This window comes from Pieris brassicae, chromosome 5 (genome assembly GCF_905147105.1).
Source record: "Pieris brassicae chromosome 5, ilPieBrab1.1, whole genome shotgun sequence".
NCBI classification, from domain to species: Eukaryota; Metazoa; Arthropoda; class Insecta; order Lepidoptera; family Pieridae; genus Pieris; species Pieris brassicae.
The window spans coordinates 14,723,376-14,737,331 of NC_059669.1; the positions used below are offsets into that span (position 1 = coordinate 14,723,376).

General features: G+C 34.7%; 4 protein-coding genes across 4 annotated transcripts; all 4 read left to right on the plus strand.

Annotated features, from left to right (window-relative positions):
- Window positions 1-838: 838 nt before the first annotated feature.
- On the plus strand, window positions 839-3,267 carry LOC123709531. Its single transcript, XM_045660932.1, has 3 exons — window positions 839-1,087; window positions 2,561-2,732; window positions 2,931-3,267. Exons 1-3 carry the CDS (start codon window positions 839-841, stop codon window positions 3,170-3,172), a joined length of 663 nt encoding a protein of 220 aa, XP_045516888.1. The 3' UTR covers window positions 3,173-3,267.
- A 778-nt stretch (window positions 3,268-4,045) lies between these two features.
- Window positions 4,046-6,585, plus strand: LOC123709532. Its single transcript, XM_045660933.1, has 4 exons — window positions 4,046-4,099; window positions 5,496-5,652; window positions 5,969-6,093; window positions 6,433-6,585. The coding sequence occupies exons 1-4, from the start codon at window positions 4,070-4,072 to the stop codon at window positions 6,583-6,585; spliced, it is 465 nt and encodes a 154-aa protein (XP_045516889.1). The 5' UTR covers window positions 4,046-4,069.
- Window positions 6,586-8,346: 1,761 nt separating this feature from the next.
- On the plus strand, window positions 8,347-10,320 carry LOC123709979. Its single transcript, XM_045661626.1, has 3 exons — window positions 8,347-8,960; window positions 9,392-9,557; window positions 9,903-10,320. The coding sequence occupies exons 1-3, from the start codon at window positions 8,526-8,528 to the stop codon at window positions 10,211-10,213; spliced, it is 912 nt and encodes a 303-aa protein (XP_045517582.1). The 5' UTR covers window positions 8,347-8,525; the 3' UTR covers window positions 10,214-10,320.
- Window positions 10,321-10,584: 264 nt separating this feature from the next.
- Window positions 10,585-13,439, plus strand: LOC123709533. Its single transcript, XM_045660934.1, has 4 exons — window positions 10,585-10,751; window positions 11,330-11,486; window positions 12,416-12,504; window positions 13,242-13,439. Exons 1-4 carry the CDS (start codon window positions 10,683-10,685, stop codon window positions 13,437-13,439), a joined length of 513 nt encoding a protein of 170 aa, XP_045516890.1. The 5' UTR covers window positions 10,585-10,682.
- Window positions 13,440-13,956: the final 517 nt, after the last annotated feature.

The window sequence follows — 13,956 nt, forward strand, 5'->3', positions numbered from 1 at the left end:
CGATGAAATTACGACACGATTAGGCCAAACTGTCATCTTAAAAGGGTTTTGGACCAATAAAGAACTAACCAAAAGGCTTCTGGTGTATAAAAAATAAGCCAACTATACATATAACCGTGATGATATTCCGCCCACCAATTCCACTCATTCCGAAGATATGCATCACCACGCCCTCGATAAAACAAATGACCGAATTTTGATCATTTTACGGTTGGTGTTTTTGAAAAATTGTTTTGACTTTTCTCTTTAATGCATTGCACCTGTACAAGGTTTTTTGTAATAAATTCTATGTTTTTTATTCATATTTCTTTGCCTTAGTAGAATAAAATATATTAAAAGCGCACTCATTCAATATATTAAAATTTCTTACGGCTAAGAATCGAGAAAATCTCTTACATAATAATCCATTATGTGAATCGGTATTTAGTCGGGCATCGAATAAAATCCTCCAGGTATATTCCATATGTAATGTACGTTAAGCCTAGGCGAAAGAGAACGATAACTTTAGATAAAAGTCTTAATAGGTTTGTTAGGGTAATCTTTTAGAAATATTTATACATAACTTCAGGTACATACATAAGTTCATTATATAATTTTTAAAGTGTACAATGAATGATTTTTTTTCTTATACAATTGTTTACATAGATACATTGTTCATACGAATAATGGTTTATTCGTATGAATTATATATCCAGCCGTACACTACCGTTTGCGTCGTTCACTCATTGTTCTCACGGCCTATTAAGAAGAGCTGAAACCTAAACATCCTTTAAAAACAACTTTATTTCCCATGCATCGGCTTTATAACTTGCTTCACTTCACAGTAGCGACAGTAACCATGGATTTGTTCAATCGAATTTGTGAATTAATTATAATTTTAATATTAGCAAATATCTCGAAATCTCTAAGGGTTAAGGATGAATTCTTCAGACGTAATAAAGAGATGTGTATGAGAGTGGCGAAACAGCCATTCTTTGATGTGGATTTAGTTGTTGGGAAACCTTGGAAAGTATTTTATACGTGGAATTTGAAGTTGGATGGTGTTATAACTTGCTTCGAGTTTACGTTCAAGAATGCTAATGTTGAGGTACCAACATATTTATATTAAAATAAGACTCGGAAAAATGTCAGTTAGCAAAGTTTTATGAAAAGACATTTCTAACGGATTGGGAAGCTGTATGAAGTGTCAATTTCAATGTGGTATTTTTTTTTCCGCCTCATAACAGTTTCTCTATGTTTGAATGAGTAAGCAAAGGTTACTGGCCACTAACCTTTGCTTTAAAAAAAATTATTTCCTCATGACTTATTTGTTGAGTTAAAGCAATATTAGCCTAGTGGCTTCAGCGTGCGACTCTCGTCCCTGAGGTCGTAGGTTCGATCCCCGGCTGCTCACCAATGAACTTTCTTTCTATCTGCGCATTGAACATTCGCTCGAACGGTGAAGGATACCGCGCCTTGGAACCAATAAGTCGACGGCGTGTGTCGGGCCCCAAAGGCTGATCACCTACTTGCATATAATATTGGAATCCTTTACTTGCCTATAAGATCTGCAGTGTGGCTATGAAATTCTCTCCCTGTCCGTATTCCTTCGCTCTTCTTTATCTTCCTTTAAATCTCTACTGTACTAACATTGCATGTCAACATCGTATCCCTAACTTTAGTACTAACTGACGTGAGACTGATCTAAAATTATCGTGATTCGTGTGCATGTGTTATTTTTCATGTCGTTTTTTAGTTTAGTTTTTTGTTCCTGTTTTAGTTTTGCCTAAACGACTATATGTATTATGTATTTTTGCACTTCTTACCTTCTTCTTGACTACCTTAACTAAATTTTTTTCACATTGGTTGTCTGGAAGGGATCGCTCGAATGCGACATCGCCGCCAATTGCCTTTTAAATTAATTATGTAAATTTGATTATATTACTGTCACGAAGTGTTAATAAATAAAATAAATTAATTGGCAAATAATCATGAAACAGTTTTTACCTCATACCACCCTCTATTGGCCTAGTGGTTAAACTTACTCTCAATCCGGAGGTCGTGAGTACGAGTCCCAACTGTGCACCAATTGTATAAACGCTTTAATACTTGCCATTTATAAGGAAACTAAGTATAATGAGAAAACCACAGACACAAGACTAATCCCCAACTAAATCATAGAAATCCTCGATTCAAATAACTTTAATATCAATATTGGCTATGATTTTATTATAATTTAACTTCTTTATACTATTATTATTATAGCCATATTATTCATTAATAATATTGAAATTCAATATTAAACAAGTACATCGTATGATTAATTATTACATAATAGGTGTATGCACTGAAAAAACTAAATATATTAATAATCCTTAAATTTAAATTCCAATCATAATTAATAATTTCAATGTATATACATTTTAAATGATAAATAAAGAATCAAATTCATTTTTATAAATCATAAATCACTATGGATCCCTTGACGGTAACGGCCTTTATACTATATTTGACTAATTTAATTCAAAGAAAATTATAACTGTTTATTGTAATCATGGTGATATCTGATGATTTCTTCCAGACAATAAACCGCGTTTGGTCAGAAATGGGAGAGTACTTAGAACAGCAGCCATCTTGGGAAGCGGCAACTCTCAGTTTGTACGTGGGACCATCGAAGCACGAGATGCTGCTCTTCGCTGACCAGGGTCCTGCTGGAAGTTTCGTCGGTGTTCCGAATATGGTTCGGAGTTCAAGTTAGTATTTAGATTTAAAAAATTGTAGTTATGGTAAGTTGAAAATTACAAAATGTATATTTACTAACAAGTTCGACAGGTAAAGCTTAGCAGTAAAGTAAACAAAAACGAGTCATAATGTATTATAAAATGGATCATATAATATACATATACCCCTAGTAGTGAAACAGCTAAAACGCCATTCTAATCTTCTTCCAGGTCTTGTACCGATACGAAAAGGAGTAACCCTTATTAAGTTTCAATTTAAGCTGCTAAACGAAGGCAAGTACCTGCTGATCGTGGACTGCAACCAAGGCATCGCATCACTAGGTGCGAGATCAAATAATCCGCCCAATAGGTCGGAGATCGAGGCTTTAGTAGCTGGCCTTGACCTGGGAGATGGATTCCCAGTCTGCACTAAAGAAAGTAATAAAAACGAAGAGTTTACTGTAATATCATAGGATGTTGTTCTAACAATAGCAAGTTTGTTGCAGCACGTCAGTAGATGAGATCTGTTTAAATATTTAAGGCATGCTATATTTTTTTGGGGCCAGAAAGTTTGCTGTATAATTAAGTTTAATAAAATTAATTCGAAATATATTGTGTTTCATTTATATATTAATTAGATTTATATATTCATTTTGAACACCAAATCACACCATGTAGAACGGATGAATTGGAAACTCTGGTAGGGTACACCTTGTTGTACTCACCTGGACATATCCAGGAGTTACTAGAGTTAACAAGTTAACCATAATCGACGACCATGTATGGTGAATGAAAGGTGATGAATCGAGAGAGGTACATCAGGACCGTAGTAAGAGATCCGTCGACTATGCCTAACCCTTCGGGGAAAAGGCGTGATGATATAAATAAATACAGTTCAAGCAAAACAATCAACATCTCTGGTCAACATTGTTTTATAATCAGATAGTTTAACATTTCATACAGAAATTGGTCCGAATATAACAGAATACATCTTTCTCATACTTCAGAGGAAAGTCATACTGTAAACAATACAATACTGTTATAAAAATAAACAATTGTTTTTTACAACAATTTCTTTTCGACATGACAGACATTGTATAAATTGAAAGGCGTGTCAACAGACGTTGATTTTTGCTAATATGTATCAAATAGTAATAGCGAGTTCATTATTAAGTCTTGCTTCCTCTATGGCCCCATTAGTCGATAATTCAACTGTGGTGGAGAATTTGTCGGAGATATATAAGAAACGTTTTCAAAATTCCACAAGTTGTGAGGAGTTATTGGCGAATTACACGTTTGATCCTCTGGTTCTGATTGATGTGGACTGGAAGACTTTTTACTTCTGGAATGCTGCAAAGGAACCGCTGCATATGTTTAGGTTTAGTGTCCCATATCCTGTTGTACGTATTTTTTTTATTTAATTAACTAAATTCACATTATTTGGTCATCTAAAGTAGGTACGCAGTTCGTACGGTTAAAGAAAATATCTTGTGGAAACCGGCATGCGTTTCCCAAAAGTAGATGAAACCCTTATTAGAAAAAACATAGATCACGAAACAGTTATATATTACCATCTTCTATATTACCATCATATATATAATCTGAAGCCTGCCTAAAAGTGTATTTATATATATTCCAGTATTTTTACCCATTTTTTGACTGGGCTTGGATTCGATTCAGAGCCGTGTTGGCCTAGTTAGTGGCTTCAGCGTGCGACGCTCATCCCTGAGTTCGTAGGTTCGATCCCCAGATGTGCACCAATGGATTTTCTTTCTATCTGCGCATTTAATATAAGCTCGAACGGTGAAGGAAAACATCGTGAGGAAACCGACTTGCCTTAGACCCAAAAAATCTAAAGCGTGCGTCAGGCACAGAAGGCTGTAGCGCCAGATTCTTTTTATATAAAGTTTATAAAGATATAAAATTATTTAGTAAAGTACACGTCACACGTCACAGGCCTAAAAAGGTTGTAGCGTAATTGATTTAATTACTGGATTCGATTCAAAGCAAAATAATATACCTAATGGTTTGGAAGAAGGTAACAAAACTCATCACTTTAAGTTTTTTATAAAGCAGATGCAAAAACAGGTTTGAGTCGGAGGGCTTTAGCTGCTGGCCTTAAGATATGAGACGAACGAAGTCTCATACTGTGTATTGTAATGATGACTGCGTTTTTCATCACACAGATTCAGGAAAACAAAATTAAACACCATTAATAAGACATTCATGACGTCATCTATAAGATAAGACAAGTCAGAATTTTATAAACCTCTATACTAAGATATTGATACTTTATTTTATTCACAAAAACAAAGGGATCATCAGTCACTTTTCAGTATTAAGTCAATACGATAATGCCGAAAAAAGTAATAATATTAAATACGTTAGGTATAGTATCGCTGCTGTAAACTGACTCTGCGAACATAAGATGTCGGTAGTCAAAAAAAATCATTTATTCATATAGGTAACACAATGTACACTTATGAACGTCAAAAAAAGAAATATACATTAAATGCTTCTAATTTTACATTTACTGCCAGTTCTTAAATCAAGGGCGTAGAACAGACGAGAAGAACAGGCAATAAACTCTCCGCCACTCTTTTTAATCGCCAAGTTTTATTGTTTTTGTGGGGTAGTGTCGGAGATAGCATTTAGTAGGTGCTTCTTTGATAATGGGGATTTGTGCTGTAGACTGGTTGAACAGATCCCGGTTGAATTGAAGAATTTAACAAATAAACACGCACAGCATATATTATGACATATTTTTACAGTTTATAAATGCAAAGTGTATTTCAGTTGGTAGATCGCTTCCGCACAGAATTGAATTTAACACCACCAGTTGATTGGAATAGAACTGCGCTCTTTATGGAGACATCGAATGATTTTAGCGCTTTATTCATTTCTACGAATACCTCTGGGAGATTTCGGATCGTTACCAACTTAGATTTTTATCGTAAGTTTCATATATATATATATAGTGAATTAGTATGTAGACGCCAAGCCCACCAGACAAATAAAGTCCCTTTTTAGGCAGCTGGTAAGATTTGACACTTCCCTAGCTCGGCCACAGATCTGCCTGATCCTAACATATCCTGATCCAATGTTTAAAAAACCTACCTACAATCAATACTTTAGAATATAATCATGTAAGACTTTCATTTCGTACTCATGTTTGAACTGTTGAAAATTATTACATCTTAAAAGAACTTCACAATAAAATTATTGTGACTGCCAAGTCAATAGATATTTTGATAAAAATACCTTTACAGATGATCTTCCTTACACGGAAATGGCAATAAAATTAGTGAAGCCATTCTATGTTATATTACTACAATGTGAATTCCGATTTGGTTATGCTCTTGCGCCGTTTGATGATATGCCTGACGAGAAACACGTAAGTAATGGATTATATAAAATTTGTATATGTACTTTGTAACAAACGTCCCAAAACACAACTGTGCCTTTTGCCAACTCATGACTAAAATACCATTTGATTTGAAGAATAAGCGTGATATCATATTCTACATACCTTTTAGAACTTTGTAAGATCATGCTACTATAATATGACGATGATCTTAAAACACTCGTGTTATTATATCTAACAGTTTTGACGTATTCTTAGACGAGTCTTACTCTCGACTTACGTGCGTTTCTGAATCGTAGAAATATTTCTACTGTTACCTTTCCTATATGCCATAACATTGTTTGCCTAAACAGCCTATATTAATTACAGATCGATGATGCAATATCAGTTCTGGGTATCAAAAGTGAATTCAATGAGACTTATTTGTATGAGGAGCAGTTCTATTCGCAATTTTCAATGTTGGACGATCATAAAAATGAAGATGAATATGAAGATGAAGAATATCTGGACGATGAACTTTAATATACCTAAAATATAATAAATTTGTATTATTATTTATTCCTATATTTTTTTTATTTAAATAGTGGTGCAAACGTGGGTGTGTTAATAATGAGGGCTTGAGTTCCAACCTATGGATTTATTTTTCTGTGCTCTTGTGACGGCAAACGAAGAGCACAAGGCATGTCTAAGATATCTATATGGGAGATACGACCTTCAACTGTTCAAAGTAAGAGTGTTCTCCTTCCTCAAAAGCCAACAACGCACCCACGTACAATAGGTGTCCATGCGAGCGATGACTGCTCTTTTTGGGCGTAGGCTCGTCTGCCCCAGTATTTTATAAAAATATAATCAAAGACGAAACGGATGCAATCTGAGGCAATAAATCGGGTTGTAACAGCCCTGGATTATTATTTTTTTAATTTAGATGTAATATTGATATTAAGCCATCTCTGTTACTAAACAGTACAAGAGAGATATAACCCGGACACTTTCCACAAAATTGTTAAGCAATAATATTATCTTTGTACACCGAATTTTTGAAAAAAAAATTCAAATAGACGGTCCTAGAAATATCTCCATAAAAAATACTATAACGACAATTACTGAATAACTAGTATTAGGTTTTCTTCTTATCTCTCAATTCCAGAGGGATCTTGAGTGCGTTTCCGGCCTTTCGAGAATGGGTACGCTTTTTTCTTGCAGGACCCTAAGTCAATACGGTTGGTTCGGAAATACTTCAGAGGGCAGCTGGTTCCACATAGTGATGGTGTGCAGGACTGTCTTGAAAATCGCTCGGTTGCGGAACGACGGACGAGGTGATACGGGCGAAATTTCGTATATCGTCGAGGCACGACGTCCGATGATGAAACTCAGCTGCAATCCGAACAACTCCTCTGAACACTCTCCACGGTAAATTCGGTAGAAGATGCAGAGTGACCCCACATTTCTACGCAACGCCAAGAGATAATTTAATAATTTATTTTTTAGTCAATTAAATCGTGTAACATAATCTAGCTAAAAAGATTTTAAAACGGTTTTTTGTGAAATTACTCTTCATAATTTAATTTTCTCGTAATTTTCATACTGAATGTTAATATTAAAGTGTCAATACGTGTGAATAAAAGTCTCGCTTTACAGTCTTTTGAGTTGAAATAAGAAACGTTGGGAGTAACAAAAAATCAGACGAATCCAACTTTTGGTTCAAATAATTTATGAACAATGTATGTTATTAAAACTTTATTACACTACATATACATATTTTTGACCCTATTCGTGTCATTACATCTCTTTACTGAAATAATCTAATAATGTTGTTACGTATTTTATAAAAATAATATTAAGAATTGCACCAATAATTTGTCAGACATAAACGATATTTGTTAAAACACTTGAAAATGATTAATTGTCTCGTCAAAGTATTTCCTTTCCCATCCCTTCTTCCATCTTGTCTGTGAAATGCGATATATCACCTCGCTATCTTCCTTTAAATCTTTATCTATTACTATCTCTGTTTACTTTTTTAATTTGGTTTAGTTTTCTATTTTATCATTTATATTGATTTAGTAGTCCATAGACTAACATCAAAATTAAAAGTGTAAAGATGACTTTGAAGATTATGAAGAGGAACTGCATTTTCCGAATTGAGAATGAATCTAAAAAATGATGATTTTTACAAAGTTTAATATATAATAAAATTGTCAAATGTGAAATGTGTGCAACCTCTGCTACGTGCCTATAAATTCAACTTACATATCAAGTGAATCATAACATGGATAATGCAGTTCCTCGTCATAATTCTCCTAACTACGTTGACAGATTGTAAGAAAACGAAGCAACGGCGAGGATCCGTTGACTCCTATAACAAACACGATGTAGACTTCGGTCACATATATAGAGATCCAGAAAAAAACAGACGTTTATTCGAAGGTGGCGATAAATTAAATCTAGAAGATGCATACGCTATGAGAGACAACAGTCGAGACATTGCCGGCAAATACATGCCACCACGGGACAAAATGCTATATGAAAAAATGAGAAAAGCAGAAGAAGTTGAAGTGATGAGAAATAACAGTGGTAATCCGATGTATTATAATTTTGAAGCAATATTAGATCGTAACCTAGCTAGATCTTATCCTGAACCACTCGTTAAGACTATCCCACGCCCAGATACACCATTCACTAGTAAACCGCAAAATATAAATGTAGACGAGTTAGAAGAAAGAACGTATATGATAAAAGAAACTACGAGTAACTGGACAACTTGTGAGGAGTTTGCAAAAAAAGCGTTATTTCATCCTGATGATATAGTCAATTTGGAGTGGATTCCATTCTATATTTGGTCCTTAAGCAATGTTAAAATTGCAGACATCCACAGATTTACATATCCTACTAAGAAGGTTTTTATGCTATATTTATTATGAAACAATTAAACAGACCAGAGCTAGCTCAATTAGCGAAATAGTTGAAAGTAGTGCTACCGTATACCTTGAAGAGTAATACCGTATAAGGTATACGCCGTCGACTTTATGGGTCTAAGCAAGCCAGTTTCCTCACGATTTTTTCCTTCCCCGTTCGAGTGAATGGTTAATGCGCACCTAGACAGAAAGTCCATTGGTGCACAGCCGGGAATCGAAGCTACGACCTTAAAGATGAGAGTCACACGTTGAAGCCACCAACACTTCTCTACTCCTAAATATATAACGTAGCGTTAATAAAACTGTTGCTTGTATACTGTATACCTTCAACTATTTCGCTAATACATCTTGTTAAATCCGTAGCGATAATAGTTTGAATAACATGAAAAATATATTAAAAAAAAATATTCTAGCTAGTGCAGAAATTTAAATCGGATTACGGCCCGCATCTGACAGGGATAGAGTGGAACCAACCAAAGCTACTGCTAAACGATACCAGAGAGATTTTACTAATTGCGAAAGACAGACGTGGTCTATTTGAAGGTATTGTCAAAAGTGATCTTCCGGAATCGATTAAAGGTACAATTTACAAAGTAATCAAGCTTTTTATTAATTTGAGGATTGTGTAAATGCTCTAATCCTTGTGATTATTTTGCTCCAGTTCAAACAATTTGTATGACTAAAAACACACTAAAAAACTCTGCTGTAGACCACTTCTCTCTGTTTTTCGTTAATTTCTTCTTTCAAATGTAATACGACAAAAGTCTCACTAGAGTAGACGCAGGATTGAGACATTAGAAGTCCATTGCCAACTTCCTAAACTAACATTTTTTCCTCCTGAACCCTCACCATAGTAGTGATATAATTTGACAAGAGCAATATGTTTTACATATAATTATCTACTAGTATTTTAATTATTTTCAGGCACAAATACAACGCTGCCCATCCTGAGTGTACGCATAAAAATACTCGATCCTTTTTTGGCTCTTATGTACTGCGATGATAAGACCACGTATATGATGGCAATATTGGGTGAAGAGCCACAATCCGATCCAGAAAAGATAAAAGCAGCTTCAATTCTGAACTTTAGGGGAAAAGGAACACCAGTATCTTCACGTGGACATGATACTTCTGCTATCAGTGATTTGTTTAAGGAGAAATTTTTGGACGTAGAACGACAAATTGAAAAGTCGAAGAGTTTGAAACCTCCACGCTTCGATTTAAGCAGGCTGTAGTGTATATATTTGATATAGTTGTGTGTATAGTTGATATTGTTTGAAGTTTAGAAGAAGTTAAGATGCAGTTAACTAAAAACTTAATAAAATACAGTATAATATAAGGTTGTTATGTTATTATTTGCTTACATGAGCCTATTGCACCATTACTAATACCTACATCAATAAGACGTTCACATTATTTGTTCATATTGTTAAATTACAGTGTAAAGAACTTCGAGACATTGTTTTGAAAATGCTTAGTATTGACATTCTTGAAGACAAACATCCGACATCACTGCTATAAGATGATCAGCAACCTGTTTGGAGTTTTAGAACGATGTTTATCCTATCTATACATTTTGTATTATTAGTAACGGCTATGAGTACTTCAGTAGGACCAAATATAGATCATAACCAGACGACAAGTTGTGAAGATTTTGGTAGATTTGCTCGTTTCAATCCGTATTCAGTCTTAGATGATGTATGGATGTCGTTTTACTATTGGGGCCCGACATCTCCGACGTGGTTCGTCAAGTTTCTCCTACCAAATCGAGAGGTAATATCCTCATATTTTAATATTTAGTAATTCAGTATTGTAATTACAAAATCAATATTATTAAAATTGGTATTGGTTGATATACGTTACCTTGTACCTGTACTCGAACAGATGTTTTATACAAATGTAAAAATAAATTTGGTTATTTACTTACAATAACCACAATGAATCCTTTTAATCATATTTGTTTTAATGTACTTTCTAGCTAATTCCCTGACTATGTTGTCGTCAGAGGTATTCAATAACTTATGCATACTTAAGTAAGTGGTATTGGTAACCCGAATGATAAAGCACGACTGTCTATTTATTTTAAGAACATTTTGTATAACATTCGAAGCAAATTCCAAAAAGTTGCCTTTTAACCTATTGTTGAATATTATTACTTTTATTCATACAATCGGCCGTCCGTCAGGACATATAACACCGTCTCTTGAGCTATATTGCTACAAGCACAGACAGCTCTTTTTCTAACCCTGAACCTGTAAAGATACGACAGGAATCCAAGTTCATAACTAACCCTACTTTAAAATTCAATTTTCTAAGTGAATGAAACATTAATTGCGTTGCTAATTTTCCAGCAAATAGCCTACCTAAAGTACCTAATTGATGACCACGTACGGGAGCCAGTAAACTGGACTGCTCCCATGGTACTGCTGAAGGAGAGGAGTAATGTAACACACCTTCTGGTGGAACAGGGAGATAGAGGACAGTACATCGTGTATACGCCATATAAAGGTCTTTTCTATGACTCTAATTACTTGATTTACAATGTAAACAGATAACTATATTGATTTGTAGACAATAAATCCCGTGATTGGGTTTACCGGTTTCTGTGTCTTTGATATTTTTTCTGTACAGACAAGGAAGAAAAAAACACATTTATTTCGTTTAATCACACAAACAGAAAGGAAATACAAACACAACCACTATAATCAAAAATGTATATTACCCATATATAGACTACAAGCCCATGGAAAAAAATTACCTGGGAAATGAACCAACGTCCCATCTATTTCGACCCCTGCGCTGGAAATATGTACAGCGTTTGCGTTTAAAGTATCTGTATATGTGTAGAAAAGGAATTACACAAATGCCGTGCAATAATAATTATTGTCGAATTGAAAATTTGCACCACCACTTTAATACGGCACTAGGTTTTTCGACATTTATTATTGATCATCTATACATTATAAAAAAGTCGTACATTAATAATTAGTCGTAATTCTTCATATGTACCTTAGAAATTCCATTCACTCACGTACTCACCTGTACCGCTCAGAAATGACGGCATAGTGCTCAGAGTTATTTTCTGATATAGTACGAGCCTTCTAAACGTAATTCACGTTGGTTCATTACACAGGTAAGTTTTTTCCATGGGCTTGTAGTCTAGTATACTTTGGTGTCTCAGCGTAATCCATATAAGAGCCAGAGGTCGAACGATGTCATAAAAATCATTTAAAGAAGATAAAACCAGTTAAATAGATTTAGAAACACGTCCGGTATACACCAGACATTACCTTTCTTGATTGATTTCCTTCTCTGAAAATATCTGAGGCGTTTTCAGTTTCATCATTCCATGATACTCGGCGCTGCTGTTTCGTGTTCTATATATTATGCATATGTATTTCTTTAAAACTTTTTATTTGAATCTCTAAAAATTACAGATTTATCGCCAAGTGATACAGTTGACGCTGTAGCAGTGCGCTTAAAGCAATTTGACAATGGACGTTATATTGGTTTTATGAATTGTGATGTAAGTATTAATAAATCCTCTTTTTATTTGAACGATAATGAAGGAACCAGTGGCGCTACAACCTTTAAGGTCTGGGGCTCAGATTTCTGTAACCTTTTTTTTATTAATGGGCAAGTGGATGATGTGCCTGACTGCCGTCGACTTTTGAGTCAAAGGTATGCCGATTTCCTCTCGCTATTTATATTAAATAAGACCGGGAGTCTGTAAGCTTGGGTGTAAGTTCAGACCTCAGGTATAAGAGTCGTGCGCTAAATGTACTATGCTAGCACGCTCATATATATACAATAGCTAATTGAGACTACTTTACTTGCGCATGCATCGTGTCAAGTCCAGAACTACATTGGAGTAGCAGTAGTAGGGGAAAACTAGTGTTGCCGTAGGATCTCCCTATGAAACAGACGAATAAATAATAATTAAGTAATCTTTCAACTTTCATTCAATGTGACTTCCAACTGTGATTTGCTAATATGTATAAATCGAAAAGATTCATAAACTTTTTTACTTAAATCTATATTTAAACTAGAAAAACTAACAATGTATTTCTGCACTCATAAGTAAGACAGCTTGTCTATTAACGCCGCAGTTGTTACCCTAAGACGTAGAGGTCCTAAGTTCGATTTTTAGCAAACAATTGTTTCAGTTTGAATGGAAATAGAAACCTACCTGAAAGGATAGGCAAAGAAAATCCTCGGCTCCGCTATGGGTTACGACACTATAAAAAACAAAAATATTTTCAGATACACGTGGCCTACGCCCTCGTCAGATTAAAGGATGTTCCAAAGAAGAAGTTCATTCAAGACGAGGCAGCTAAAATGGGATTTAAGGGTCGTAAAGGCAAGTCTTATTTGTACCGTGGACACGAATGGATGCCCATAGAGGAGGCAGACTACGACCATTACATTGATAATATAGAGCATTCTGATGAGGAATATTGATTTAAGTTAAATGAGTTTAGAAGCTTTACATACATAATTCATAAAAACTACACTCATACCGCTGGTTCTGCCACCGAAACGAGAATCTTCCATCTCCGATCTGGGCTACTTCTCGACTCATCGTTGACGTCAATACGGCGAACAGGCCTTTTTGCAGCTTTTGACAGCTCCAACTCATCGACGTTATAACTTTATTTACCTTGCCTTGTTAGTCATTACACTAGCATCCAATTGTCTAATTGTATTTATTATGTAATAGTCTATATTAGTATCTCAACGCCTGTTTGTGTTTCCATTTAGTTTAATACGTTCATATGGCGCTAGGCTTAGGGTCTTGGATTTAAGAAATATTTAACTGAATGAGTTTCAGACGCAATATTGTTTAAATTACTATAACAATAAATAACACGACATTAATTGACTTTTGTTAGAAAATTCGCCGGGTCAGCTATTTATTGTTAAAAATAAATAAGAGTTACGTTTGTTTTTCCTTTAACGGATAAAAAGGGCAAGCGTT